A 25,215-nucleotide genomic window follows, 5' to 3' on the forward strand; every position below is an offset into this window, starting at 1 on the left:
CAGGCACGTGCCACCATGCCCAGCTAATTTTTTGTATTTTTAGTAGAGACAGAGTTTCACCATGTTGACCAGGATGGTCTTGATCTCTTGACCTCGTGATCCACCCGCCTCGGCCTCCCAAAGTGCTGGGATTACAGGCTTGAGCCACCGCGCCCGGCCTCGGAGAACACTTTCAAGATTATTCTGAGAACAGCAACACGGCTGGAGTGAGTTTTTCATTTCTCGTCTGTGACATTCAGCGCCTCCACTCTTTCCTGCCGGCTCTGCTGCCTCTCCTCTCACCTGTTTGCATCCCACCCTCCAGGCTTCCCCGGGTGCTTGTGGTCTTCAAGGCTCCCTCCATCATCTCTGCTCCTCCTGGCCACTCGGCTTGCCAGGCTCAGCCCTCTGCTTCTCCTTGGCCTTCTAACCCCCACTTATGCGTCCTCTGAATATATATATTTTTTGAGATGGAGTTTTGCTCTTGTCACCCAGGCTGGTGTGCAATGGTGCGATCTCAGTTCACTGCTACCTCTGCCTCCTGGTTCAAATGATTCTCCTGCCTCAGCCTCCCAAGTAGGCGGGATTACAGGCGCCCACCGCCACACCCACCTAATTTTTGCATTTTTAGTAGAGACGGAGTTTCACCTTGTTGGCCAGGCTGGTCTCGGACTCCTGACCTCAGGTGATCCGCCCACCTCAGCCTCCTCCAAGTGCTGGGATTACAGGTGTGTGCCACTGCGCCATCACCTCCTCTGAATCTGGTACTGTTCCCATCCCCAGCAGAGCGTCTCCCTTCTTTGGTCCGTTCCTATCACAACTTGGACATGCTTCTGTTATAGCATGTATTTAATATAACCCTGCACTAAAATACTTTGGTTAGATTTAGAGTAGGAAATCAGCAAGAAGAAGGACTTGGTCTTCATTTCCTTTATTCCCCCAGTAGCGTTCTTGTTTTGCACAGGACCTCACGCCTGTCCTCGTGTACAACAAAGGCTTTGTAAATGCTTGTTGAATGAATAGAAGGAATGATGTGGTGTGAGCACACCCGGATTCTGGTTATTTGGAGCCAGCTGGACGTTTCCAGTGGAGCCAAATCTTTTTATTTTCTGTTTCCTACTCCTCACCTGCATGTTCTAGGTCATTTTTATTGCCTCATTTATTCATGAAAGTTATTATATTTGGTCAGAGTGCTGACTTGAATTTTCCTTCATGATTATAAAATAAATTGTTTGTAGGGAAGGTAGGTGATAGGTGTATGGAGATTCATTATAATTTGTATATAATCAACCTATTTAAAGCATTATTATTACATACAGCTATGTTAGTAGAAATCAAAGAAAAGTTTAAAACTCCATCCACATGCTGAACACCCAAACAAATCAATGTCTATTCTTCCCTGCTTTTTTCAGTCCTTTCCTGTGTACATAATACAATTTTTATATAGTTGCAAACATTTACATTGATTTTTTTAAGCATAGAAGCATCTTAACTCCCTTTCTTTCAGCTAAAATGCAATCACTTAAAAGTCCAGAAACCACTGAGATGCTGATGTCCATGGTAATGAAGATGATGGTGGTGATGATGATGATGATCATGATGATAAGTTGGTCCCCAGAACAAGCTGAAGCTCTCAGCATGGTTGGAAACTTGCCTAGACTCTCAAAACTAGTAGGAAAATAATAGTAATATTTGCCGGATGTGGTGGCTCACACCTGTAATCCCAGAACTTTGGGAGGCTGAGGTGGATAGATCACCTGAGGTCAGGAGTTCTAGATCGGCCTGGCGAATATGGTGAAACCCTGTCTGTAACAAAAATACAAAAATTAGTCAGGCGTGGTGGCACACACCTGTAGTCCCAGCTACTTGGGAGGCTGAGGCAGAAGAATTACTTGAACCCAGGAGGTGGAGGTTGTAGTGAGCTGAGACCGTACCACTGCACTCCAGCCTGGACAACAGAGCGAGATGCCATCTCAAAAAAAATTAATATTAATAGTAATAACATCATTAATAAGTATTAATGATGTATTACCTATTACTTTACTATGTGTCAGGATCCATGTTGAGCAATTGACCTGTTTCATCTCATTTAAATCTCAAAGCAATCTCAAATTATTATTATTCCTATCTCCCAAAGGAGAAAACTGAGGTGTAGAGAGGATAAGTAATTGGCCCAAGATTGCACTGCTTGGCAGAGATAGGATTGATAAACTCAACCTTTTTAAAGTTTTGTTTTTAATTGACAAATCGTAATTTTACATATTTATGATATGATGTTTTGATATATGTATATAGTTTGTAATGATCAAATGAGGGCAATTAGCACATCCATCACCTCAAACATTTATCATCTCTTTGTGATGAGGATATTAAAGATTCTCTTTTCTAGCTATTTTGAAATATATAAGACATCATGTTAACTTTAGTGACCCTACTGTGCAGTAAACACCACTACTGTGTAGTGGGCAGAATGTATTTCTCCTGCCCACCGTAACTTTGAATATGTTCACCAACCTCTCCCCATTCTTCCTTGCTACCTTCCCCAGCCTCTGGTAACCACTATTCTACTCTATACTTCTGTGAAATAAGTTTTTTTCGATCCATGTATCAGTTAGATCATGTGTTATTTGTCCTTCTGCGCTTGGTTTATTTCACTTAACAATGGTCCTCTAGGTTCATCCATATTGTCACAGATGGCAGGATTTCATTCTTTTTTATGGCTGAACTGGCTGAACAGTATTCCCTAGTGTGTGTATATATACACCACACTTTTTTGTCTGTTCATTTATTGAAAGATACCTAAGTCGATTCCATATCTTAGCTATTGGGAATTGTACTGCAATAGAACTTGGGAGTGCAGATAATCTCTTTAGCATACTGATTCCATCTCCTTTGGATATATATCCAGAAGTGGGATTGCTGGATCATATGGTAGTTCTAGTTTTAATTTTTTGAGGAAACTTCTTTTTTGTTTCTTTTTTTTAAATTGCATTTTAGGTTTTGGGGTAGATATGAAGAACATTCAAGACTGTTGCATAGGTACACACATGGCAGTGTGATTTGCTGCCTTCCTCCCCTTCACCTATATCTGGCATTTCTCCCCATGTTATCTCTCCCCAACTCCCCACCCCCTGCTGTCCCTCCCTTATTTCCCCTCAACAGACCCCAGTGTGTGATGCTCCCCTCCCTGTGTCCATGTGTTCTCATTGTTCAACAGCCGCCTATGAGTGAGAACATGCGGTGTTTGATTTTCTGTTCTTGTGTCAGTTTCCTGAGGATGATGGTTTCCAGGTTCATCCATGTCCCTACAAAGGACACGAACTCATAGTTTTTTATGGCTGCATAATATTCCATGGTGTATATGTACCACATTTTCCCTGTCTAGTCTATCATTGATGGGCATTTGGGTTGATTCCAGGTCTGTAAACTGTGCTGCAGTGAATATTCGTGTGCATGTGTCCTTATAGTAGAAAGATTTGTAATCCTTTGGATATATACCCAGTAATGGGATTGCTAGGTCAAATGGTATGTCTATTTCTAGGTCCTTGAGGAATCGCCACACTGTCTTCCACAATGGTTGAACATTTACACTCCCACCAACAGTGCAAAAGTGTTCCTATTTCTCCACATCCTCTCCGGCATCTGTTGTCTCCAGATTTTTTAATGATCACCATTCTAACTGGCGTGAGATGGTATCTCAATGTAGTTTTGATTTGCATTTCTCTAATGACCAGTATGTCTTCTTTTGTAAAGTGTTCATATCCCTCGCCCACTTTTGAATGGGCTTGTTTGTTTTTTTCTTGTAAATCTGTTTTAGTTCTTTGTAAATTCTGGATATCAGCCCTTTGTCAGATGGGTAGATTGCAAAAATTTTTTCCCATTCTATTGGTTGCCAATTCACTCTAATGACTGTTTCTTTTGCCGTGCAGAAGCTGTGGAGTTTGATTAGGTCCCATTTGTCTATTTTGGCTTTTGTTGCCAATGCTTTTGGTGTTTTGGTCATGAAGTCCTTGCCTATGCCTATGTCCTGAATGGTTTTGCCTGGATTTTCTTCTAGGGTTCTTATGGTGTTAGGTCTTATGTTTAAGTCTTTAATCCATCTGAAGTTAATTTTGGTGTAAGGTGTCAGGAAGGGGTCCAGTTTCTGCTTTCTGCACATGGCTAGCCAGTTTTCCCAACACCATTTATTAAACAGGGAATCCTTTCCCCATTGCTTGTTTTTGTCAGGTTTGTCAAAGATCGGATGGTTGTAGATATGTTGTGTTGCCTCCGAGGCCTCTGTTTTGTGCCATTGGTCTATATCTCTGTTTTGGTACCAGTACCATGCTGTTTTGATTACTGTAGTCTTGTAGTATAGTTTGAAGTCCAGTAGTGTGATGCCCCCAGCTTTGTTCTTTTTGCTTAGAATCGACTTGGCTATGCGGGCTCTCTTTTGGTTCCATATGAAGTTTAAGGTGTTTTTTTCCAGTTCTGTGAAGAAGGTCATTGGTAGCTTGATGGGGATAGCGTTGAATCTGTAAATTACTTTGGGCAGTATGGCCATTTTCACAATATAGATTCTTCCTAACCATGAACATGGAACGTTTCTCCATCTGTTTGTGCCCTCTCTTATTTCGTTGAGCAATGGTTTGTAGTTCTCCTTGAATAGGTCCTTTACGTTCCTTGTTAGTTGTATTCCTAGGTATTTTATTCTCTTTGTGGCAATTGTGAATGGCAGTTCGTTCTTGATTTGGCTCTCTTTAAGTCTGTTATTGGTGTATAGGAATGCTTGTGATTTTTGCACATTGATTTTGTATCCTGAGACTTTGCTGAAGTTGCTTATCAGTTTCGGGAGATTTTGGGCTGAGACGATGGGGTCTTCTAGATATACAATCATGTCGTCTGCAAATAGAGAAAATTTGACTTCCTCCTTTCCTAATTGAATACCCTTTATTTCTTTTTCTTGCCTGATTGCTCTGGCTAGAACTTCCAGTACTATATCAAATAGGAGTGGTGAGAGAGGACATCCTTGTCTAGTGCCAGATTTCAAAGGGAATGCTTCCAGTTTTTGCCCATTGAGTATGATATTGTCTGTTGGTTTGTCGTAAATAGCTTTTATTATTTTGAGATACTTTTTGAGGAAACTTCTAATCAATAGTATATAAGAGTTCCCCTTTCTCCACATTCTCTCTAGAAATTGTCACTTTTTGTCTTTTTGATAATAGTCATTCCAATTGGAGTGAGGTAACATCTTATTGCAGTTTTTTTTTTTTTTTTTTTGAGACAGAATCTTGCTCTGGGTTCAAGTGATTCTCCTTTCCCACCCTCCGGAGTAGCTGGAGTTACTAGCAGAGATGAGGTTTTGCCATATTGGCCAGGCTGCTCTAGAACTCCTGACCTCAGATGATCTGCCTGCCTCAGCCTCCCAAATGTATTGCAGTTTTGATTTGCATTTATCCAATAAGTATACTTAGCATTTTTTTTTTTTTTTTTTTTTTTTTTTTTGGAGACAGAGTCTTGCTCTGTCGCCAGGCACCATACTGGAGTGCAGTGGCGCAATCTCGGCTCACTGTGACCTCTGCCTGCCGGGTTCAAGCAATTCTCCTGCCTCATCCTCCCAAGTAGTTGGAACTACACGCTTGCACCACTACGCTCAGCTAATTTTTGTATTTTTTAGTAGAGATGGGGTTTTCACCAGGTTGGCTAGGATGGTCTCGATCTCTTGACCTCATGATCCTCCTGCCTCGGCCTCCCAAAGTGCTGGGATTACAGGTGTGAGCCACCATGCCCTGCCAAGAATTGTTTAATATACATGTTGGCCATTTGTATGCCTTTTGAGAAAGGTTTATCCAGGTCCTTTGCATATTTTAAATCAGAAATTTTTGTTAATATTGATTTGTCTGAGTTCCATATATATTCTGGATATTAACCCTTTCTCAGAAGAATAGTTTGCAGATATTTTCTTCTATTCTGTAGGTTGTCTCTTTGATTTGTTGAGTGTTTCTGTTGCCATGCAGAAATTTTTTAGTTAGATGTAACTTTTTAGTTTGCTTTCGTTGTATGTGCTTTTGAGGTCATAGCCAAAAAAATCCTTGCCCAGACCAATGTCATCAAATACACCTTTAAATTTTCTTCTAGTAGTTCACAGTTTTGGATCTTACTATTTAGTCTCTATCCATTTTGAATTAATTTTCATATATGGTGAGAGATGGGGGAGTCTAGTTCTTTTCTTCTGCATGTGGATATTAAGTTTTACCATTTATTGAGGAGAATGTTCTTTCCCCACCAATGTTATTGGCACCTTTATTGGATATCAGTTGGGTGTAGATGTGAGATTTAGTTCTAGGTTTTCTATTTTGTTCCATTGGTTGATAGGTCTGTTTTCATGCCAGTACCTGCTATTTTGGTTACTATAACTGTGTAGTATATTTTGAAGTCAGGTAATATGATGCCTCCAGTTTGTTGTTTGTTCAAGAAAGCTTTGGCTACTTGGGGTCTTTTGTGATTACATATAAATTTTATAATTGCCCTTTAAAATTATTGTGAGGAATGTCATTGGTGTTTTGATAGGGATTCCACTGAGTTTATAAATTTCTTTGGGTAGTATGAATGTTTTAAAAATATTCATTTTTATAATCCATAAACACAGGCTATCATTCAATTTATTTGTACCCTCTTCAATTCCTTAATGTTTTATAGTTTTTATTATAAAGCTCTTTCACATCCTTGGTCAAATTTATTCCTAGGAATTTTATTTATTTATTTGTAGCTACTGTAAATGGGATTGTTTTCTTGATTTCTTATTCAGACAGTTTGCTCTTGGCACATAGAAACACTACTGATGGCCTGAAATCCCAGCACTTTGGGACACCGAGGTTGGCGGATCACGAAGTCAGGAGGTCAAGATCATCCTAACATGATGAAACCCTGTCTATACTAAAAATACAAAACATTAGTTGGGTGTGGTGGCACAAGCCTGTAGTCCCAGCTACTCGGGAGGCCGAGGCAGGAGAATCGCTTGAACCCAGGAGGCGGAGATTGCAGTGAGCACAGATCACACCACTGCACTCCAGCCTGGGCAACAGAGCAAGACTCTGTTTCAAAATAAATAAATAAATAAAAAATAAAAAGGCCAAGCGTTGTGGCTCACGCCTGTAATCCCAGCACTTTGGGTGGCTGAGGCGGGCGGATCATGAGTTCAGGAGATAGAGACCATCTTGGCCAACATAGCGAAACCCCGTCTCTGCTAAAATATAAAAAATTAGCCAAGCGTGGTGGTGTGTGACTGTAGTCCCAGCTACTTGGGAGGCTGAGGCAGGGGAATTGCTTGAACTCGGGAGGTAAAGGTTGCAGTGAGCGGAGATGGCGCCACTGTACTCCAGTCTGGCGACAGAGCAAGGCTCCATCTAAAACGACAACAACAGCAACAACACTACTGCTTTTCTGATGTGGATTTTGTATTTTGTGTCCTGCAATTTTACTGAATTTGTTCATAAGTCCTATTAGTTTTTTTGGTGGAGTCTCTAGGGGGTTTATAAGATCATGTCATCTGCAAACAGGGCCAACTTGACTTTCTCATTTCCAATTTGAATGCCTTTTCTTTCTCTTGACTGCTTGCTCTGGTTAAGAATTCCCACATAATGTTCAATAGAAATGCTGACAGTGAGCATCCTTGTGGAGTTCCAGATCTCAGAGGAAAGGCCTTCAACTTTTTCAGAGAAAGTGTGATGTTAGCTGTGGGTTTATCTTGTATGGCCTTTGTTGTGTTGAGGTACATTCCTTCCATACCTAGTTTGTTAAATGTTTTATCATGAAGCCACGTTGAATGTTTTCAAAAAAATTTTCTGTGACTGTTGAAAGAATCATATGGCTTTGTTCTTCATTCTGTTAATGTGATATATCACATTTATCAGTTTACGTCTGTTGAATCATCTTTGCATCCCTGAGATAAATCCCACTATATATCTTGGATTTATAACCAAGAATATTTTTAATATGTTGTGGATTTTTGTTTCCTACTATTTGGTTGAGGATATTTCCATCTATGTTCTTCAAGAATGTTGGCCTGCAGTTTTCTTTTTTTTGTGTATCCTTGTCTGGTTTTGATATCAGGGTAATGCTGGCCTCACAGAATGAGTTTCAAAGAATTCCTTCTCTTTCAGTTTTTTTTTTTTTTTAATAATTTGAGAAGAATTGGTATTAGTTCTTCTCTAAATGTATGATAGAATTCAGTGATAAAGCAATCCAGGCCTGCACTTTTCTTTGATGGGGGACTTTTTATTACTTCAACCTTGTTACTCATTATTGGTCTCCTCAGGTTTTCCATGTCTTCATAATTCAGTCTTGCTAGGTTGCATGTGTCCAGAAATTTATCCATTTCTTCTAGACTTTCCAATTTGTTGGCATATGTTTGTAATAGTATCATAGGATCCTTCGGATTTCTGAGGTATCAGTTATAACGTCTTCTTTTTTTCCCTGGTTCTGCTTATTTACGTCATGTCCCTTTTTCTCCCTAGTCTAGCTAAAGGCTTGTCAGTTTTCTTTACCTTTTCAAAATATCAATTCTTTGTTTTGTTGATCTTTGCATTTTTTAGTCTCCAGCTTATTTCTGCTCACATCATTATTGTTTTTTCCTTCTACTAATTTTAGGTTTAATTTGTTCTTGTTTTTCCAGCTCCTTAAGGTACAGCATTAGGTTGTTTCATTGTGATCTTTCTACTTTTTTGACATACGTGTTTATTGATATAAACTTCCCTCTTAGAATTGCTTTTGCTGTATCCCATCAGTTTTGGCATATTGTGTTTTCATTTTCATTTTGTAATATTGGGGTTCACGGGTTCAGGGTGCCCTCAGCTCCCCTGAGAGGACGTTTCTCCAGGTCTTGGTCTCCTGCCCTCTCAAGAATGAGAGAGGGGACCACAGCGCAGTGTGCAGTATATGCCAGACTTAAAAGTGATTGTAGAAAGTAATTTATTCAGAGAGAGAAACCGGAGAAGGAGAGAGAAAGAAACAGCTAACTCTCACACTGAGTGAGAGAATCCAGAAAGACGGAATCCAGGAGAGGAAAGCAGCTTCCACACTGAGTGGAAGGAAACAGAGAGAGATGGAGTTTAGGAGGGGAAGACAGGCTTCCACGAGAGAGTGTGGAAGGGGACTCCAGAGGGGAAATCCAGGAGAGAGAAAGACGGCTTCCACGAAGGGAGTGTTCATGGAAGGAGATCCAAACATGGAGTCTGAAGGGGTGTGGAAGAAGGGGACTTTTAACCTGGGAGGAACCCCCACCTTCTTGAAGACCCTGGGCCAATGAAAGGAGCTCCTTAGAACTTCAGCTGGAGTGACTGACTCTTTGTTTCTTCCCGAGCCCGCGAAATTCAAACATAAACCGTTAAATCTCCCGGATGGAAGACTGTACTTTCAGGGATCATTTCTATAGTGTGTTACTAGAGAAGTTTCTCTGAATGTGTAGAGAAAAAAAAAAAAATCTCCCGGATGGAGAGAGATTGGAGCGGGGCATGGCGCTAGGCAGTTCTTGACCTTAAAACTACGCCCCTTTGTGGACCTGGAAAGAGAACACATTCCTTCAATTTGTTTCAAGAAATTTTTAAAATTTTCTTTTCAATTTATTCATTGATCCATTGGTTGGTCAGAAGCATTGTATTTAATTTCCATGTATTTGAACAGTTTACAAAATTCCCCATTATTAATTTCTAGCTTTTTTGTTTTTTGTTTTTTCTTGAGACGGAGTCTTGCTCTGTCACCAGGCTGGGGTGCAGTGGCGCAATCTCGGCTCACTGCAACCTCCACCTCCTGGTTTCAAGTGATTCTCCTGCCTCAGCCTCCCGAGTAGCTGGACTACAGGCATGAGCCTCTATGCCCAGCTGATTTTTGTATTTTTAGCAGAGATGAGGTTTCACCATGTTGACCAGGATGGTCTTAATGTCTTGACCTTATAATTGCCCATCTCGGCCTCCCAAAGTGGTGGAATTACAGGTGTGAGCCCCCACACCTGTTCTAATTTCTAGTTTTATTCACTGTAGTCAGAAAAGATACTTGACATAATTTTCATTTTTAAAAATTTGTTTGACACGTTTTGTGGCATAACATATGATGTATCCTGGAGAATGCTCCATATGCTGTTAAGAAGAATGTGTAGTTTGCAAATGTTGGATGGAATGTTCTGTAAATGCCTGTTAGTTTCATTTGATGAAGAATGCAGTCACTTTTCTTTCTGAATGATCTGTCCATTGCTGAATCAGGGATATGCAAGTCCTTTGCTCTTACTGTATCACATTCTATCCCTTCCATTAGATCTATTATTATTTGCTTTGCATGTTTAGGTACTCCAATGATGGGTGCATTTATATGTTTATAATTGTTATGTCTTCTTGGGTATTGACCCTTTTATCATTATACAATGTCCTTCTTGGTCTCTTTTGAAGTTTTTGGCCTAAAGTCTATTTTACCTGATATAGGTATAACTACTTCTGCCATTTTTTGTTCCCATTTACATGGATTATATTTTTCCATCCCTTCATTTTCAGTTTATGCATGTCCTTACAAGTGGAGTAAGTTTCTTGTTAGGAACATATAGTTGACTCTTGTTTTCTTTATCCATTCAACCACTGTATGTCTTTTAATTGGAAAAAACTAATCAATTTACATAAAAGTAAATATTGACAGGTTAAGGCTTACTACTGCTATTTTGTTATTTGATTTTAGTTGTTTTATAGACATTTTATCCTTTCTTTTTCTCTTACTGTCTTCCTTTGTGGTTAAATTATTTTCTCTAGTAGTGTGTTTTCATTCTTGCATTTTATTTTTAGTGTATCTATTATAGATTTTTCCTTTGTGATTATCATGAGCTTTACCATAAACATCCTATAACACATTATTTTAAACCTATAAAAACTTAACTTTGATCTCAAAGAAAAGAAATAAAAAGCAAACCATGTACATCAACTTCATTTCCCTCTGCACTTTGAATTCTGCCGTCACAATTTATCTTTTAATTTTGTCTATCTTTTAACAATTTAGTATAGTTATAATTTTTAACCATTTTGTCTTTTAGTCTTCATACTAAAAAGCTAAATGGTTTACACACCATGATTACGTATTCTGAATTTGCATATTTACTTCTAACAGTGAGTTTTATATGTCAGATGTATTCTTGTTACACATTAGCATCCTTTTCTTCAGCTTGAAGAACTTCCTGTAGTATTTCTTGTAAGACAGGTCAGGTGGTGAATTTCCTCAGCTTTTTGTTTGTCTGGGTAGGCCTGTATTTCTTCTTTAATTCTAAAGGATAGCCTTGGTTGGTACACTATTCTTGGCTGAATGTTTTTTTCCCTTTAGCACTCTATATTATCCTGCCCCTTCTGGCTGCAAGATGTCTGCTGGGAAGTCTACTGCCAGGCACATTGGAATTATCTTATTTACTATTTTATTATTTTCTCTTGCTGGTTTCAGAATCCTCTCTTTGTCTTTGACCTTTGAGTGTTTGATGATATGTCTTGGGTTGAATCTGATTGGTAACTTTCTCTTTTCTTTTCTTTTCTTTTTTTGAGATGGAGTTTTGCTCTTACTGCCCAGGCTGGAGTGCAATGGCTCAATCTTGGCTCACTGCAACCTCTGCCTCCTGAGTTCAAGTGATTCTCCTGCCTCAACCTCCTGAGTAGCTGGGATTACAAGCACCCGTCGCCACGCCTAGCTATTTTTTTTGTATTTTTGGTAGAGACAGTGTTTCACCATGTTGGCCAGGCCTGTCTCAAACTCTTGATCTCAGGTGATCTACCTGCCTCAGCCTCCAAAATTGCTGGGATCACAGGCATGAGCCACCACACCCAGCCTGATTGGTGACTTTTGTACATGGATATTTATATCTTTCTTCAGGTGTAAAAAGTTTTTTTAAAATTATTTCTTTGAATAAGTGTTCTATCCTTTTGTCTTCTCTGCTTCTTCTTGAACTCCAAGAAGAACTTGATTTTTTTTTTTGATGCAATTCCACAGATTATATAAGCTTAAGTTTTCCTTTTCCATTCCTTTTTCTTCTTTCTATTATGACTGTATATTTTTAAATAGCCTGTCTTCAAGCTCAGTGATTCTTTCTTTTACTTTATCACTGCTACTGCTCTCTGTTGGCTTCCCCCCTTTCATTCATTGTAATTTTTTAGCTCCAGAATTTTTGTTCTTTTTTATTATTTAAATTTGTCTGTTAAATTTATCTGATACATTTCTTAATTGTTTTTCTGTGTTTTCTTGAAGTTAATGAGTTCCTTAACATGGCTATTTTGAATTTCTTGCCTGACAGATCATACATCTCCATCTCTTTATATTCTCTCACTGCTGCCTTGTTTTGTGCATTAGGTGAGTTTATAATTCCCTGACTGTTCTTGATAATTGTAGATGTACGCTGATGTCTGTGCATTCAAGAGTTAGGTATTTATTCAGGTCTTTGCAGTCTGGCTTTATTTATGGCCATCCTTTAGTGGGCCTGTCTAGAAGCTAAGCTGACTGACTATTGTCAGAGCCTATGATTCCTGCAGCCATTTAAGCACTAGAGGGAGCCATAAGCCCAGGCTTACTGCAGGCCTCACCAAGACTCCAAGGTTGGTTGTCGCAGTGTCCCTACTTGGATGGACCTGGGGAAGACTTAAAGAGGGTAACCAGCCTGTGTGGGAAAGCTGGTCAGGGATCCAGGTAGAAGCCTGTCCCACTGGCCCAGACAGGAGCAAACTTCCTGGCAGATCCCTGGACAAGTGGGACAATTCCTTGACTGCTGTGACAGGGACTGGAGTTGAGAAAAGGCCCCCTCAGAGTTTGCTGTTGGACAGTGGTGGGCAAGCCGGTCCCACTGGTGCAGATAGATATGTATGCTGCCAACATTTTTCTGCAGCACAGGGGAGTTCCTGACTGCAGTGAGAGGGGCTGGAGGCAAGACTCAGAATCCACTGTGAGAAAGAAGCTGGAAAATGTGCACCAGTGCTCAGATGCATGTGGAAAAAGTGCAGCTCTTAACCAAGGATTTTAAACTGAATTTGGAATTCCTCTGACTCTAGGGTTCAACTCCTTTTAACTTTTCCTCACCAATTCAATGAAGAGGGAACATTTATTTTTGTTAACATAGTCTAGACCAAATCTGAAATTAAAACAGTGATAAGTAGTTTGGGGAGTTTTAAATAACATTCAAATGTATAATTTATTAAACAGATAAGTTATATACACACTGTGCATACTTTAAACTTTCTATCAGAAACGCCTAGATCTTAGATATTTCACTTGACTGAACTTAGTGTCTCTTCTCTCTTTTTTTTTTAGCCATTTATCAATTTATTATCCTGAAATGTCACAATAATTTAAAACTTCTTAAAAGGAGGCGATCTTTGATAGAAAGGTCTACTACTTTGGTATGTGGATATTATACAGAATCTCATTGCTCTTAAATTTATGACTTTTCTTTCTGATATAAACTCAATATGCAGAAGGCTGAATTGGTATTTAATTACTCTCTTGACTTTTAATCAAAGCATCTTTTTATTTCGCCTTTCCTTCAGTGCTGTAAAGCATGAAATATACTTCAATGGATCAGGACCGAATGAACAGGACTATAACAGCCTTCACTGGTTACCCAGCTCCATTGAAGACAAACAGGAAGATGCAAGGAAAACTCATACCCAAAGGACTCAGATTAGCCCAGCGAAAGGACTAGGGCTAGCCCAGCAAATTTCCCAAGAGGAAAATATGCGAAATAACAAAATGGCTGTCTCTCTAGAAGCCGCCTTTCTAAAAGATACATTTAACTTTGTTGAGATGATTTAATAAAAGGTAGCTGGCCAGCAAAAGTAGACTCAATGCTTTCTTGGAGTTGCACCAGTCCTATAATTTCTGTATCTTGTTAGGTGACAGGCTAGAGCTATTGACATTCAGATTTCAAAGAGATGAAATGACCTTGCTTATAAGTTCTTTCTTCCTGAATGAATAATGTCAGTAGTGTAATTCTGAATAAATAGAAGTCTGATACCAGTTGACAAGCAAGGCAATTTTATTTATGTTTCTGGTTATATGGGTCACATAGTAGGACAGAGTCAGTAAGTCTCTCAAAATAGAGTAGGTTTGATTCACAAATAAGAGGATACAGTGAGAAGAAACCAGGCTTATTGAATAGGTACCACACATGAGGCAACATCTTAGGCTCAAGGAGAACAAATAATGAATAAGATTTAGCTCCAGCCCTAAGACATGTATTTATAGTCTAATGGAGGAGACTGGCAGAAAAGCTGATGATTTCTATATAATAGGGTTTCTTTTTTTTTTTTTTTTGAGACAGAGTTTCACTTTTTTTGCCCAGGCTAGAGTACAATGGTGCAATCTTGGCTCACTGCAACCTCAGCCTCCTGGGTTCAAGCGATTCTCTTGCCTCAGCCTCCTGAGTAGCTGGGATTACAGGCATGCGCTGCCATGCCCAGGTAATTTTGTATTTTTAGTAGAGGCAGGCTTTCACCATGTTGATCAGGTTGGTCTCGAACTCCTGACCTTAGGTAACCCGCCCACCACTTCCTCCCAAAGTGCTGGGATTACAGATGTAAGCCACCGCACTCCACATATGGTAGGGTTTCTTAAGCCCTGCGTGACTGAGATTGTAGACTGAACGATTGTTGTGGAGGCTGTCCCGAGCTCTGCAAGATGTTTGCAGCATCACTGGCCTGTACTCACTAGACACTGGTGGTACCACCTCCACAGTTGATGATGAAACATATCTCCAATATTGTCAAACACCCCATGAGGGGCAAAATTGGCCTAGTTGAGATCTGGGGCTGTAGTGTTGTGACAAAGGTAAGTCCAGGATGCTCTGGGAAGTAAGGAAGGATGCCCAGATGGCCCTGAAGGAAGGTGGGTGGTCAAGGAAGGCTTCCTGGAGGAGGGGGCACTGTTGTTATGTGGAAACATGAAGGGTGTGAGCCATGTGTAGCAAAGGATCAGCATGAGCAAAGGAGTGCATTATGAAATACCAAGGGGCGTGTAGGGGAGCCAGTTGGGGTTATTAAGTACAAGTATTAGAGGTAAATGCTGGGGCATGAGGCTGTGACACAGACATGTGTGTAACTATAGCTTGCATGGACTGTCTGTGAGCACAGGTGTGTCAGCGGAGGGCCCACATGCAGTGGGTTGATGGGAACAGTCTTCTAGAACATTCTGGCCACAATGGGAGGATGGAGTACTGTGGCTGGTAGCATGGCAACAGGATCCTTTTGTGCTGAGCGACTTGCTTTACCTGTGTCATTCCGTTTAATCCTCACAACAGGCCTGTGTGAAGGAGGCACAGTTATCCCCATTTACAGAGGAGGACGTAGCAGGGCCGAGCAGCTTCCCTGAGAAGGTGCTGAGGTCTCCTCTTAAAGATGAAAGAGCCTTGGCTTATCTGACAAAGCTTTTGTTCAGTGAGCTGCTGTGATGGAGGTCAAATCAGGGATCCTGTGGTCCGCCAGCACAGGATGTAGGCAGAGTCCTCTGGAGGGACTTATAAGCAAGCAAATATCCAAATAGAGCAGCAGAGAAGCAATTAAAAACAAGCGGGGTATTCAATGCCCTCTGCATTATTCTTTTCTCACACGAAACTTCCATCAGGGCCCAAATGTTTGTTCATTTCGGTGAACATTTACTGAGTGCCTACTGTGTCCTCGGGATGATTCCAGGGCTCTGAAGGAGACAAGGGGTTTGAAATAGAATTGGGCTGGCAGCAAATGTGAGCTGAATGAAAAGAGTGAGACAGTCAACAGACTGAGGACAAATGATTTCTCAAGAGGATCTTGACTTTCGGAGAGACGTTATTTCGATTCCAATCTCTCTAAGAACTTGCCTCTAGAACTTGCGTCTTACACTCTGGAGAAGCATGTTTGCCCCTGGGAATAGCTGATTGAGGTGTAGTGTGGTGAAGAGGAAGTTTATAGGCGAGGAAAGGGACCAGGCTTGCCCTGCTGGTGAAGGTACTCAGCCCTTGAGCACTCAGAGGTGGCTGTGGAATTGACATCTTCCTTGGGATCTTCAGGTATCCTTGCTGCGTATGAAGCCGTGCTCTATGTGTTTTCTGTACATAGTCATGTAATTCCCACAGAAACCTTATATGATGGGTAGTAATATTATCCCCACGTTATGTATGAGGAAACAGCACAGACAAACTAAGTAGCTTGCCCACGGTCACCCAGCCTTTGACTAAAATTTCCAGGATTGAAACCCAAGATGGTCAGGCAAACAGAGCTTATGACATTAGCCACTAGATTATGCTGCCTCTCTCTGCAATCACTGTGTGCCAGAAGGTTGTGGCATGCTCCAGTTGGAAAAATAATCAGCCACCTTATTAAGAAAAACTGTGCAGAGGAAGACAGGTTTCTGTGTAGTAGAAAGAGAACCAGAGTCAGAATCAGAAGACCTGAGTGTTGATTCTGATGCTGGTAGTAACTGACTTTGCAACTTACAGAGTCATTTAACTTCAGTGAGGCTCAACTTCCACATAGTTAACAAGAGGTTAATAATCAATCTCCCAAGTATTATTTGCGTCAGATAGAATGCATGAAAGTGCCTCAAACAGTTCCTAGCACTAACATTGAGGATGAATGGGAGATAAATGAGAGATGGGCTTCAGAGTTAATAGGTTTGATTGGACTTAAAGTGTAGGCCGGGCGCAGTGGCTCATGCCTGTAATCCCAGAACTTTGGGAAGCCAAGGCAGGTGGATCACGAGGTCAAGATATCGAGACCATCCTGGCCAACGTGGCGAACCCCCGTCTCTACTAAAAAAAAAAAAATTAGCTGGGAATGGTGGCGCACGCCTGTAGTCCCAGCTACTTGGGAGGCTGAGGCGGGAGCGTTGCTTGAACCGGGAGGCAAGGGTTGCAGTAAGCCAAGCTCGTGCCACTGCACTTCAGCCTGGTGCCTGGTGACACAACAAGACTCTGTCTCAAAAAAAAAGTGTAAAGTTCATAAAGAAGGAAAAAATAAAAATCAAACACATGAAAAATGTTCTCTGAATGACTCCAGGGGCATGTGTGTGTGTATGTGTATAATGGCTACCATTTTTAGAATAACTATCATTGATTGAGTTCTTACCCTGTCCTAGTACTATACTATGGGCCATATGTCATCAATAGCTATGATTTAGGGATTTTTTTAAAATGTGCATTAGGTTTTACCATTGCATGCATTTCACAGGTGCTTAACCATGGACCATTCTGAGCTACAATGGTTTAAAATAGCCTCTCTAAGGTTGCAAAACCTAGCAACAGGGTGTATTTGATGCAAAGATGCGGCGGCTCAGAGCACATCACTTGTGTTTGCTTCCCCTCCTGATGCTCCTCCCCATATCTCCCTCATTCTTGGTTACCCATGACTGTGCTCCTTAATAAAATATCAGCCCCATAAGCTTTTGCCTCAGCTCTGCTTTAGAGGAAATGTAGGCTAAGGCAGATTTTGGAAAAAAAAAATTTTTTTTTTGTAAAGGAAGACAGAAGCCAGTATACATAGAAAAAAAGATCTAGCTTTATATATGCCAAATGTTAACTGGGTTGTCTCTTCATATACTCTGCTGTATTTTCTATTTTAATTAATTAATTCATTAATTTTTGGGGATAGTGTCTCACTCTGTTGCCTGGGCTGGAGTGCAGTGGTGCGATCATGGTTCACTGCAGCCTCGCCCTCCAGGGCTCAAATGTTCCTCCCACCTCAGCCTCCCGAGTAGCTGGGACTACAGGCATGTGCCAACATGCCCAGTTAATTTGTATATTTCTTGTAGAAATGGGGTTTCACCATGTTGCCCGGGCTGGTCTTGAACTCCTGCCTGCTTCAGCTTCCCAAAGTGATTACAGGCCTGAGCCACTGCAACTGTCCTATTTAAAAGTTTTTGAACAGTAAAAAGTTTAATAAACTATTTAGAAGTACACATTTCTTTCTTCTGAGATTAACAGATATGATGCACAGGCATAAACTGAAAAGTCATAGAATAAAATGTATTGTTTTCCATAGACACTCCATTAGTGTGAATTCAGAAGTAGCTTCAGATATTTTCATAACTTACTATTTTACATGCTCATTATCTCAGTTTTACATTACCTAGGTTTAAAGAAATAATCCATATTGATTTTGATATGTTGGAACAATCAATTGGAATATATAGCAATGCAGTAAACACGTCAGGCATATTAAATGCATTTCAGTTATTCTACCGGCTCCTTAGGTTTTAAAGATAATCACATTACTTACAGTGCCCTGGAATTTCAAAACCTTGTCCAGCGATGTTCTGGGAGTTATTTCCACTGCATTCCATCAGAGAGCCCTGAAAAGTCTCTTCTGGTAAAGGTTAAACATGTGGTCTATACAGTATAGAGAACCTGAAAGCCAACAACATTTCTTTGGTACTGTTTATCCCCAGGACAAACATTAAAGTTACAAAAATGAAGGCTGTCTTGGATTTTGCATACTTTCACCAGAAAGGGGGTTAATGTAGCTTTCAGTTTCTCACAAGTGGCATAATCTGTGGTGAGAATCAGACTGGAAGAGCGGAAGGGGCTCTCGGCCATCATCCCCTCCAAAAGGCCCATTTCACAGAGGAGAAAACTGAGACCAGAGACAAGGAATGTCCTCTCAGAGAACTGTGTACTGACTGGATAACTGAGAGTCCCTGAGTGGGCAGCATTTACATTTCAAAAAATTAGAAGAAACCAAGTCAGCTAGTGACACAGCTCATCTGTTTGATATATGAGAAACTCTGGAGATGACCTGAACTGTTTTTGGAGGAGCTAAACCCCTCACTCTGAAGTTTTCCGGAGTGATACTTTAACTTTTGCTATTCCTAATTCTGCTGGCCTAGAGTAAGCAGGGTTAGTATCTAGCTGTGTAGTTTGTTCATTCTTTCTTTTCTTTCTCTCTCTTTCTTTTTTTCTTTCTCTCTCTCTTTCTTTCTTTTTCTTTCTTCTTTCTTTCTTTTCTTTTCTTTCTTTCTCTTTCTTTCTTTCTTTCTCTTTCTTTTTTTTTTTTTTTTGAGATGGAGTCTTGCTCTGTAGTCCAGGCTGGAGTGCAGTGATACCATCTCAGCTCACTGCAGCCTTCACCTCCTGGGTTCAAGTGATTCTCCTGCTTCAGCGTCCTGAGTAGCTGGGGTTACAGGCATGTGCCACCACGCCCAGCTAATTTTTTGTATTTTTAGTAGAGATGGGGTTTCACCGTGTTAGCCAGGATGGTCTCAATCTCCTGACTTCATGATCTTCCCACCTCGGCTTCCCAAAGTCTTAGGATTACAAGTGTGAGTCACCTCGCCCGGCCCTGTGTAATTATTTCTATGCATGCAGTAATGGAGTCATTTTTTGATCTGGGCTCCCTCAGTCCTACACCCTGGCACTTGAAAGCAAGGGGCCATGTCCTAGCCAGAGTTGATTTGCTTCTTTACAGAGGTAAGACCAGCGTCTTCCTCTGGTTCTCAGCCACAAGAGGTGTGTGCGGACCAACTGGGATTGAATCCTGAGATCAAATCCTGGTTCTACCATTGACTAGTTACTTGATCTCGGGTAAGTGAGTTGATTTTTGCATAAGTAACTTTACCTTTGTCTATCTCCTTTTCCTCATCTGTAACATGGAGATAATTTTAATACCCATTCTGCATATAAAGTGAGGGGTACAGTGACTTTCACATAAGTAAACATCTGATGAATATTGGCTATTGATAAGTGCTCAAAAATATTTATTAGACAAAATGTATTAAGGGGGAAGAGAGAGTTGCCACAAGAAGAAAGTTGTTGATATTTTTCATAAACCATCCCAGGTCCTCCAATTCCCCACATTTCAAGCACTCTAGCATAATTTCTCAGGCTCATGGAAGGAAAGAGGAAGCATAGCTAGCTTTTTTTTTTTTGACAGCAGAACGATATGAAATTTACATATATAAGTCATGGTCTGCTCCAAAAACTTAGGGTCTAAATTTAGCCACCAGTGTGGTGCCACCCACCACACTGATAATTAGAACACTCAGGTGCCTCTTGAAAAGCATGTGCAAAGCCTCCACCTTTGTCCAGAATCCCTGGAGCTGACTCAGTCAAAGGGGTCGTGTCTCTCTCAAATGCCGTGTGTTGAGGGAAGTGGTCTCTCCTTGGTTTTACCTCCGCTGCTCCTTCTGCCCAGATCCTGTGCCCTGAGTGTGGATGGACTTCCAGGCTCCCCAGGCAGCACCCAGTTAGGACCTAGTGACAGTTGTTGGGTTGGTGACAACAGCCCTGTGAGGTCAGTATCCTAGAAGCAGCAGGGTCTCCAGGACACATAGCTGCACAAACTCTAACCTTTCAGGCCAAACCAGCCCTTGCCACAGACCACAAGCCTTTTGCTTAGAACCTAGGGCAGCACCTTGATATCTCTTGTCCTCTTAATCACTACTTTTTTTTTGAGACAAAGTCTCGCTCTGTCACTGGGATGGACTACTGTGGCGCGATCTCGGCTCATTGCAACCTCTGACTCCCTGGTTTAAGCAATTCTCCTGCGTTAGTCTCCCGAGCAGCTGGGATTACAGTCATGTGCCACCACGCCCAGCAGGGTTCTACCATGTTAGCCAGTGTGGTGTCGATCTCCTGAACTTGTGATCCACCCTCCTTGGCCTCCCAAAGTGCTGGGATTACAGGCATGAGCCACTGTGCCCAGCCAATCCCTGCTTATTTTTCGGATTTTTCACCTATGCAGATGTATGTCTGCCTCCTTTCCAACCATAATAGATTGAGTGGCTTAAACAACAGAAATCTATTTTTCTCACAATTCTGGAGACTGGAAGTCTGAGATCAAGGCATTGGTTTCTTCTGAGGCCTCTCTCCTTGGCTTGCAGGTAGCTGCCTTCTCCCTGTGTCTTCACTTGTCCCGATCGCCAAATGCAGCTGCCTTCTGAGATACTGGGAGTTATTATTTCAGCATATGAAATTCGAGGGTGGGGTGAGGGGACAAAGTTCAGCCTGTAACACCAACAATTAACTCTGCAAACTTAAGGTCTAAGTTAACTTTTTTTAATTCAAGGAAAAGACAGGGTGGACAAGAAAGAGAGAGAAAACGGTGCGTAGCAAGGGGGGCCTCACTATATCCGTCCAGGACAATGGGTGGTTGGTGCTTACCATACTCAGGTGGCTACTCACGTGGCTGTTGAGACGTTTAAAGTGCACCCTACTAAATGCAGAAAAGGTCTCTGTAAGACAGATGAGCCCAGAGTTTCTCTGGCTGAAATGGGAGTGAAGGGTTGAGATTCTCCCACAACTCCCTTCTCACTACATCACCTCTGACAAGCACAGAATTAAACAGCTTTGACTTGGAAGATTTGAGGTATCCGGGCTGCTTTTGGTACATTTTCACAAACACACAGTTCATCAAGGTTTGGAAAGGGCACCTAGGATATCATCTGATGATCTTTAGCTTTAAAGACATAACTGTCGCTAGCACAGAGCCCAGTTTCACTGTAAAGTTGCCTGGCTGAGCTCCCGCAATCCTGCCGACAGCTGGTGCTGGTGTGGCCTGCTCTGTTTTTCCACTTTACTTCTTTTTAGAGAAGGGCTTGTTAATCACCCTGCTCAACTGTGACACCCAAGAAAAGCCGAGAGAGTAAAGTTATATGCAGCCTTCCTGTGACCTGTTTGCACATTCCCGGTCAATAAAACTCAGGCAGAGTGACAGTGACAGCTGCCTTGTAGCATTCAGAGGGAATCGAGCAGTTTAGCAGCGTCCTGGACAAGTATATCATTACAGCTCAGCTGCTCAGAGAGAAAACACCTAAACCCTGCGGGACGAGCACAGCTCCTGCAGCCACCCAGGGACCTGTCTCGGACACCTGCAAGGCCTGATCAAGACTCCTGTGGCAGCTTTCTCCATGCTGGGACCTCCCCGCCACAAGTTGGTTCTCACCCCGACACACGATCTCTGCCTGCAACAGCCTGGCTTTTAGCAGCTGAGAGGACACAGTCCACGCCTGGGAGGTGGCAGAGGAGGGTGACTAGAAGGGAAGGTACGATGGGGGCCAGGCAGTCAAGAGCCAGCTCCAAGGATAAGGGCCCCAAGCGGGTGCTGTTCATCGGAAGGAGACAGAAGTTTTCTCCATGGGACGATGCCCTGCTCTCAGGGAGGGACCCACGGTCTCTGCTGAAGCGTGGCATGCACCATGTCAGTTTCAGCCTGGTCACCAGAGGAATGACAGACATCCCTGACTTTCTCTGGGGCTTGTCTGAGGTCCAGAAACTCAATCTGTCTCACAACCAGCTCCGGGTTCTCCCTCCCGAGGTGGGGAAACTGACCCGGATCGTGGTCCTGAACCTGTGCGGGAACCGCCTGAAGAGCCTGCCCAGAGAGGTGAGCCTCCTGCAGAGCCTCAAGGTCCTGTTTGTCAACATGAACTGCCTGACCGAGGTGCCGGCCGAGCTGAGCTTGTGCCGAAACCTGGAGGTCCTGAGCCTGTCGCACAACTGCCTGTCCCAGCTCCCTGCAGGCTTCGCTGACCTCTCCAGACTGAGGAAGCTGAACCTCAGCAACAACTCCTTTGCGCACATCCCCATGTGTGTGTTCTCACTGAAGGAGCTGATCTTCTTGCACGTGGGCTCCAATCGCCTGGAAAACATCGCTGAGAGCATCCAGCATCTGGCCAGTCTGCAGATCTTCATTGCCGAGGGCAACAATATCCACTCTTTCCCGAGGTCGCTCTGCCTGGTCACCAGCCTGGAGCTGCTGAACCTCAACAGCAACGACATCCAGACCCTCCCAAGCGAACTCCACCTGCTGTGTAGACTGGTGAGGATCGCCTGGAATCCCATGGACAAAGGGCTCCACATTTCCCACAACCCTTTATCCAAGCCTCTGCCAGAGCTGGTGGAGGGGGGCCTGGAGATGCTCTTCAGCTACCTAAAGGACAAAAAACACACCTGACGTGGGTCCTGGAGGCCTGGATGGGAGGCAGCTTACCTGAACTCTGCCAGCTGGGGTAGTTTTCTTATCTCAATTTCTACTATCACCCTGTCTGCCAATGCTTTTAATTTTGCTAAATCGTTGTTGCACATCCACGTTAAGGAGGTGTTTACTTTTAACTCTGTATGTTCTTAATAACTTATGGAATATCATGTTCATCTCATCCTAAACATAAATTGAAACAGGGGGTTGGTTTTCTCCAAGGAGAACTAATAGTTCTGATTCTTCTGAGGAGCAGTGAGATTCAGCCCTCGGGAGAGTGGACACCTAACAGGTCTGAATTCAGTGTAACTCAAAAGGCAAATATTTGCTAAGTACTGTGTGCCAAGGACAGTGTCAGGTGTTGAAACCTGGTTTCAGATGGTTTCTACCATTGAATCAGCAACCTGTGGCCGGGTGGCAGTGGCAAGACATGTTCCTCTGTCAGCCCCTATGAAGTATAACCTGGGACCAAAAGGCAAACCACAGTGGGCTCTGTCCCCAGTGACCAAAACAGGCAGAGCTCTCCCCTTGAGTTCTGGGGGGGACAATCATAGGAAGTTTTTCTTTCATGCGGCTGTAGAGGAATCATCAAGCCTCTCATGCTTATGTCTGGTGGTGAGTAATGGGTAGCATGATGGCTTTCAGATAATAAATGTGAACTGATATTAATGTGTATCCCTCCCTCCCTCCCTCCCTTCCTTCCTTTTCTTTTTCTTTCTTTCTTTTTGAGACAGAGTCTCACTCGGTTGCCCAGGCTGGAGTGCAGTGATACAATCTCAGCTCACTGCAACCTCCACCTCCCCGGTTCAAGTGATTCTTCTGCCTCAGCCTCCCGAGTAGCTGGGACTACAGATACCCACTACCATACCCAGCTAATTTCTGTATTTTTAATAGAGATGGGGTTTCACTATATTGGCCAAGCTGGTCTCGAACTCCTGACCTTGTGATCCGCCCACCTAGGCCTCCCAAAGTGCTGGGATTACAGGCATGAGTCACTGCGCCTGGTCTTAATGTGTATTTCAACTGTCCTTCCCAGTCCTCTCCCACTCATTGTCACGTCCTTGAACTTGTTTTTTTTTTTTTTATTTTTTGTGACGGAGTTTCAATTTTGTTGCCCAGGCTGGAGTGCAATGGCGCAATCTCGGCTCACCGCAACCTCCGCCTCCTGGGTTCAGGCAATTCTCCTGCCTCAGCCTCCTGAGTAGCTGGGATTACAGGCATGCGCCACCATGCCCAGCTGATTTTTTGTATTTTCAGTAGAGACGGGGTTTCACCATGTTGACCAGGATGGTCTCGATCTGTTGACCTCGTGATCCACCCGCCTCGGCCTCCCAAAGTGCTGGGATTACAGGCGTGAGCCACCGCGCCCGGCCTGAACTTTTTTGCTAGACACTAGGCTATTAACAGATGATCCCATTCTAATTTCACTTATCCATGACTACATTTGCCCTCTCGAAGATAAGTTACTAAATGGGATAATTTGGCCAACAATGACCAAAAGACAGGAAAGAAGGGAAAGACAGTGCAGTGGCTCACGTTTGTAATCCCAGCACTTTGGGAGGCCGAGGTGGGTGGATCACAAGGTCAGGAGTTCAAGACCAGCCTGACCAACATGGTGAAACCCTATCTCTACTAAAAATGCAAAAAAATTAGCTGGGCATGGTGGCACGCACCTGTAATCCCAGTTACTTGGGAGGCTGAGGCAGGGGAATTACTTGAACCAGGGAGGTGCAGGTTGCAGTGAGCCAAGATCATGCCACTGCACTACGGCCTGGGTGACAGAATGAGACTCTGTTTAAAAAAAAAAAAAGGGGAAAGACATAGACAAGTCATGCAAAAAAGTAATTACCCTTTTACAATTTGGAGGAGGGTAATATTGACTTTCCCATGTTGACGTTAAACAAAAATGAGTTTAGTGACATTTAAAAGCTCCTTGGAAAAAAGGCTCTGTAAAAACATGAAGCTTGCTTTTTATTTCAAGAGTACACAGCTGTTGGTGAAACACAGACACCAGGGCAAGCAGTGACAGCGTTCCTGCACCAAAGGTCACTGGACCTGACTGCTACAGCAGCAGCCAAGGGCCACACGACATTCATATTGATTCTTTAGAGCTAAAGAATCAGAATGGAAAGATGACACTCAAGAAAACCAAGTACCTTCAGGTCAATGAAAAGCCAATTGCTCTGATTTCTTGGCACATTTGTCTATGAAATTATAGCAAACTACAAGAAGACTTAGCATTTGGGGTTGCTGCCAAGACTTGTAAAACTTCTCGGTATTCTTAGTTTAATTCAATCAAACGTATATTTATTAGCAC

At 42.4% G+C, this 25,215-nt stretch overlaps 1 protein-coding gene, 1 long non-coding RNA gene and 1 pseudogene across 3 annotated transcripts in view; 2 read left to right on the plus strand and 1 right to left on the minus strand.

Moving 5' to 3' along the window:
• Nucleotides 1-25,215, minus strand: part of LOC116561519 — a 28,630-nt gene that overhangs the window by 2,483 nt on the left and 932 nt on the right. Inside the window, exon 2 of one of the 2 annotated variants that reach the window (XR_004273467.1) lies at nt 18,207-18,316. This is a non-coding gene — a long non-coding RNA (uncharacterized LOC116561519). Of the gene's footprint in view, nt 1-17,850; nt 18,317-25,215 lie in introns of those variants that run through there. The other variant, XR_004273466.1, reaches the window with a different exon arrangement.
• On the plus strand, nt 9,361-9,469 carry LOC116561614 (annotated as a pseudogene).
• LRRC30 (leucine rich repeat containing 30) lies at nt 21,596-23,563 on the plus strand. Its single transcript, XM_032293345.1, has one exon. It carries the CDS (start codon nt 21,972-21,974, stop codon nt 22,875-22,877), a length of 906 nt encoding a protein of 301 aa, XP_032149236.1. The 5' UTR covers nt 21,596-21,971; the 3' UTR covers nt 22,878-23,563.

This window comes from Sapajus apella, unplaced genomic scaffold (assembly GCF_009761245.1).
Source record: "Sapajus apella isolate SASKATOON/1434 unplaced genomic scaffold, GSC_monkey_1.0 scaffold29, whole genome shotgun sequence".
Classification (NCBI taxonomy): domain Eukaryota; kingdom Metazoa; phylum Chordata; class Mammalia; order Primates; family Cebidae; genus Sapajus; species Sapajus apella.

Coding starts and splice junctions, on each gene's coding strand:
- LRRC30 (XM_032293345.1), top strand. CDS start 21,972: ATGGGGGCCAGGCAGTCAAGAGCCAGCTCCAAGGATAAGGGCCCCAAG.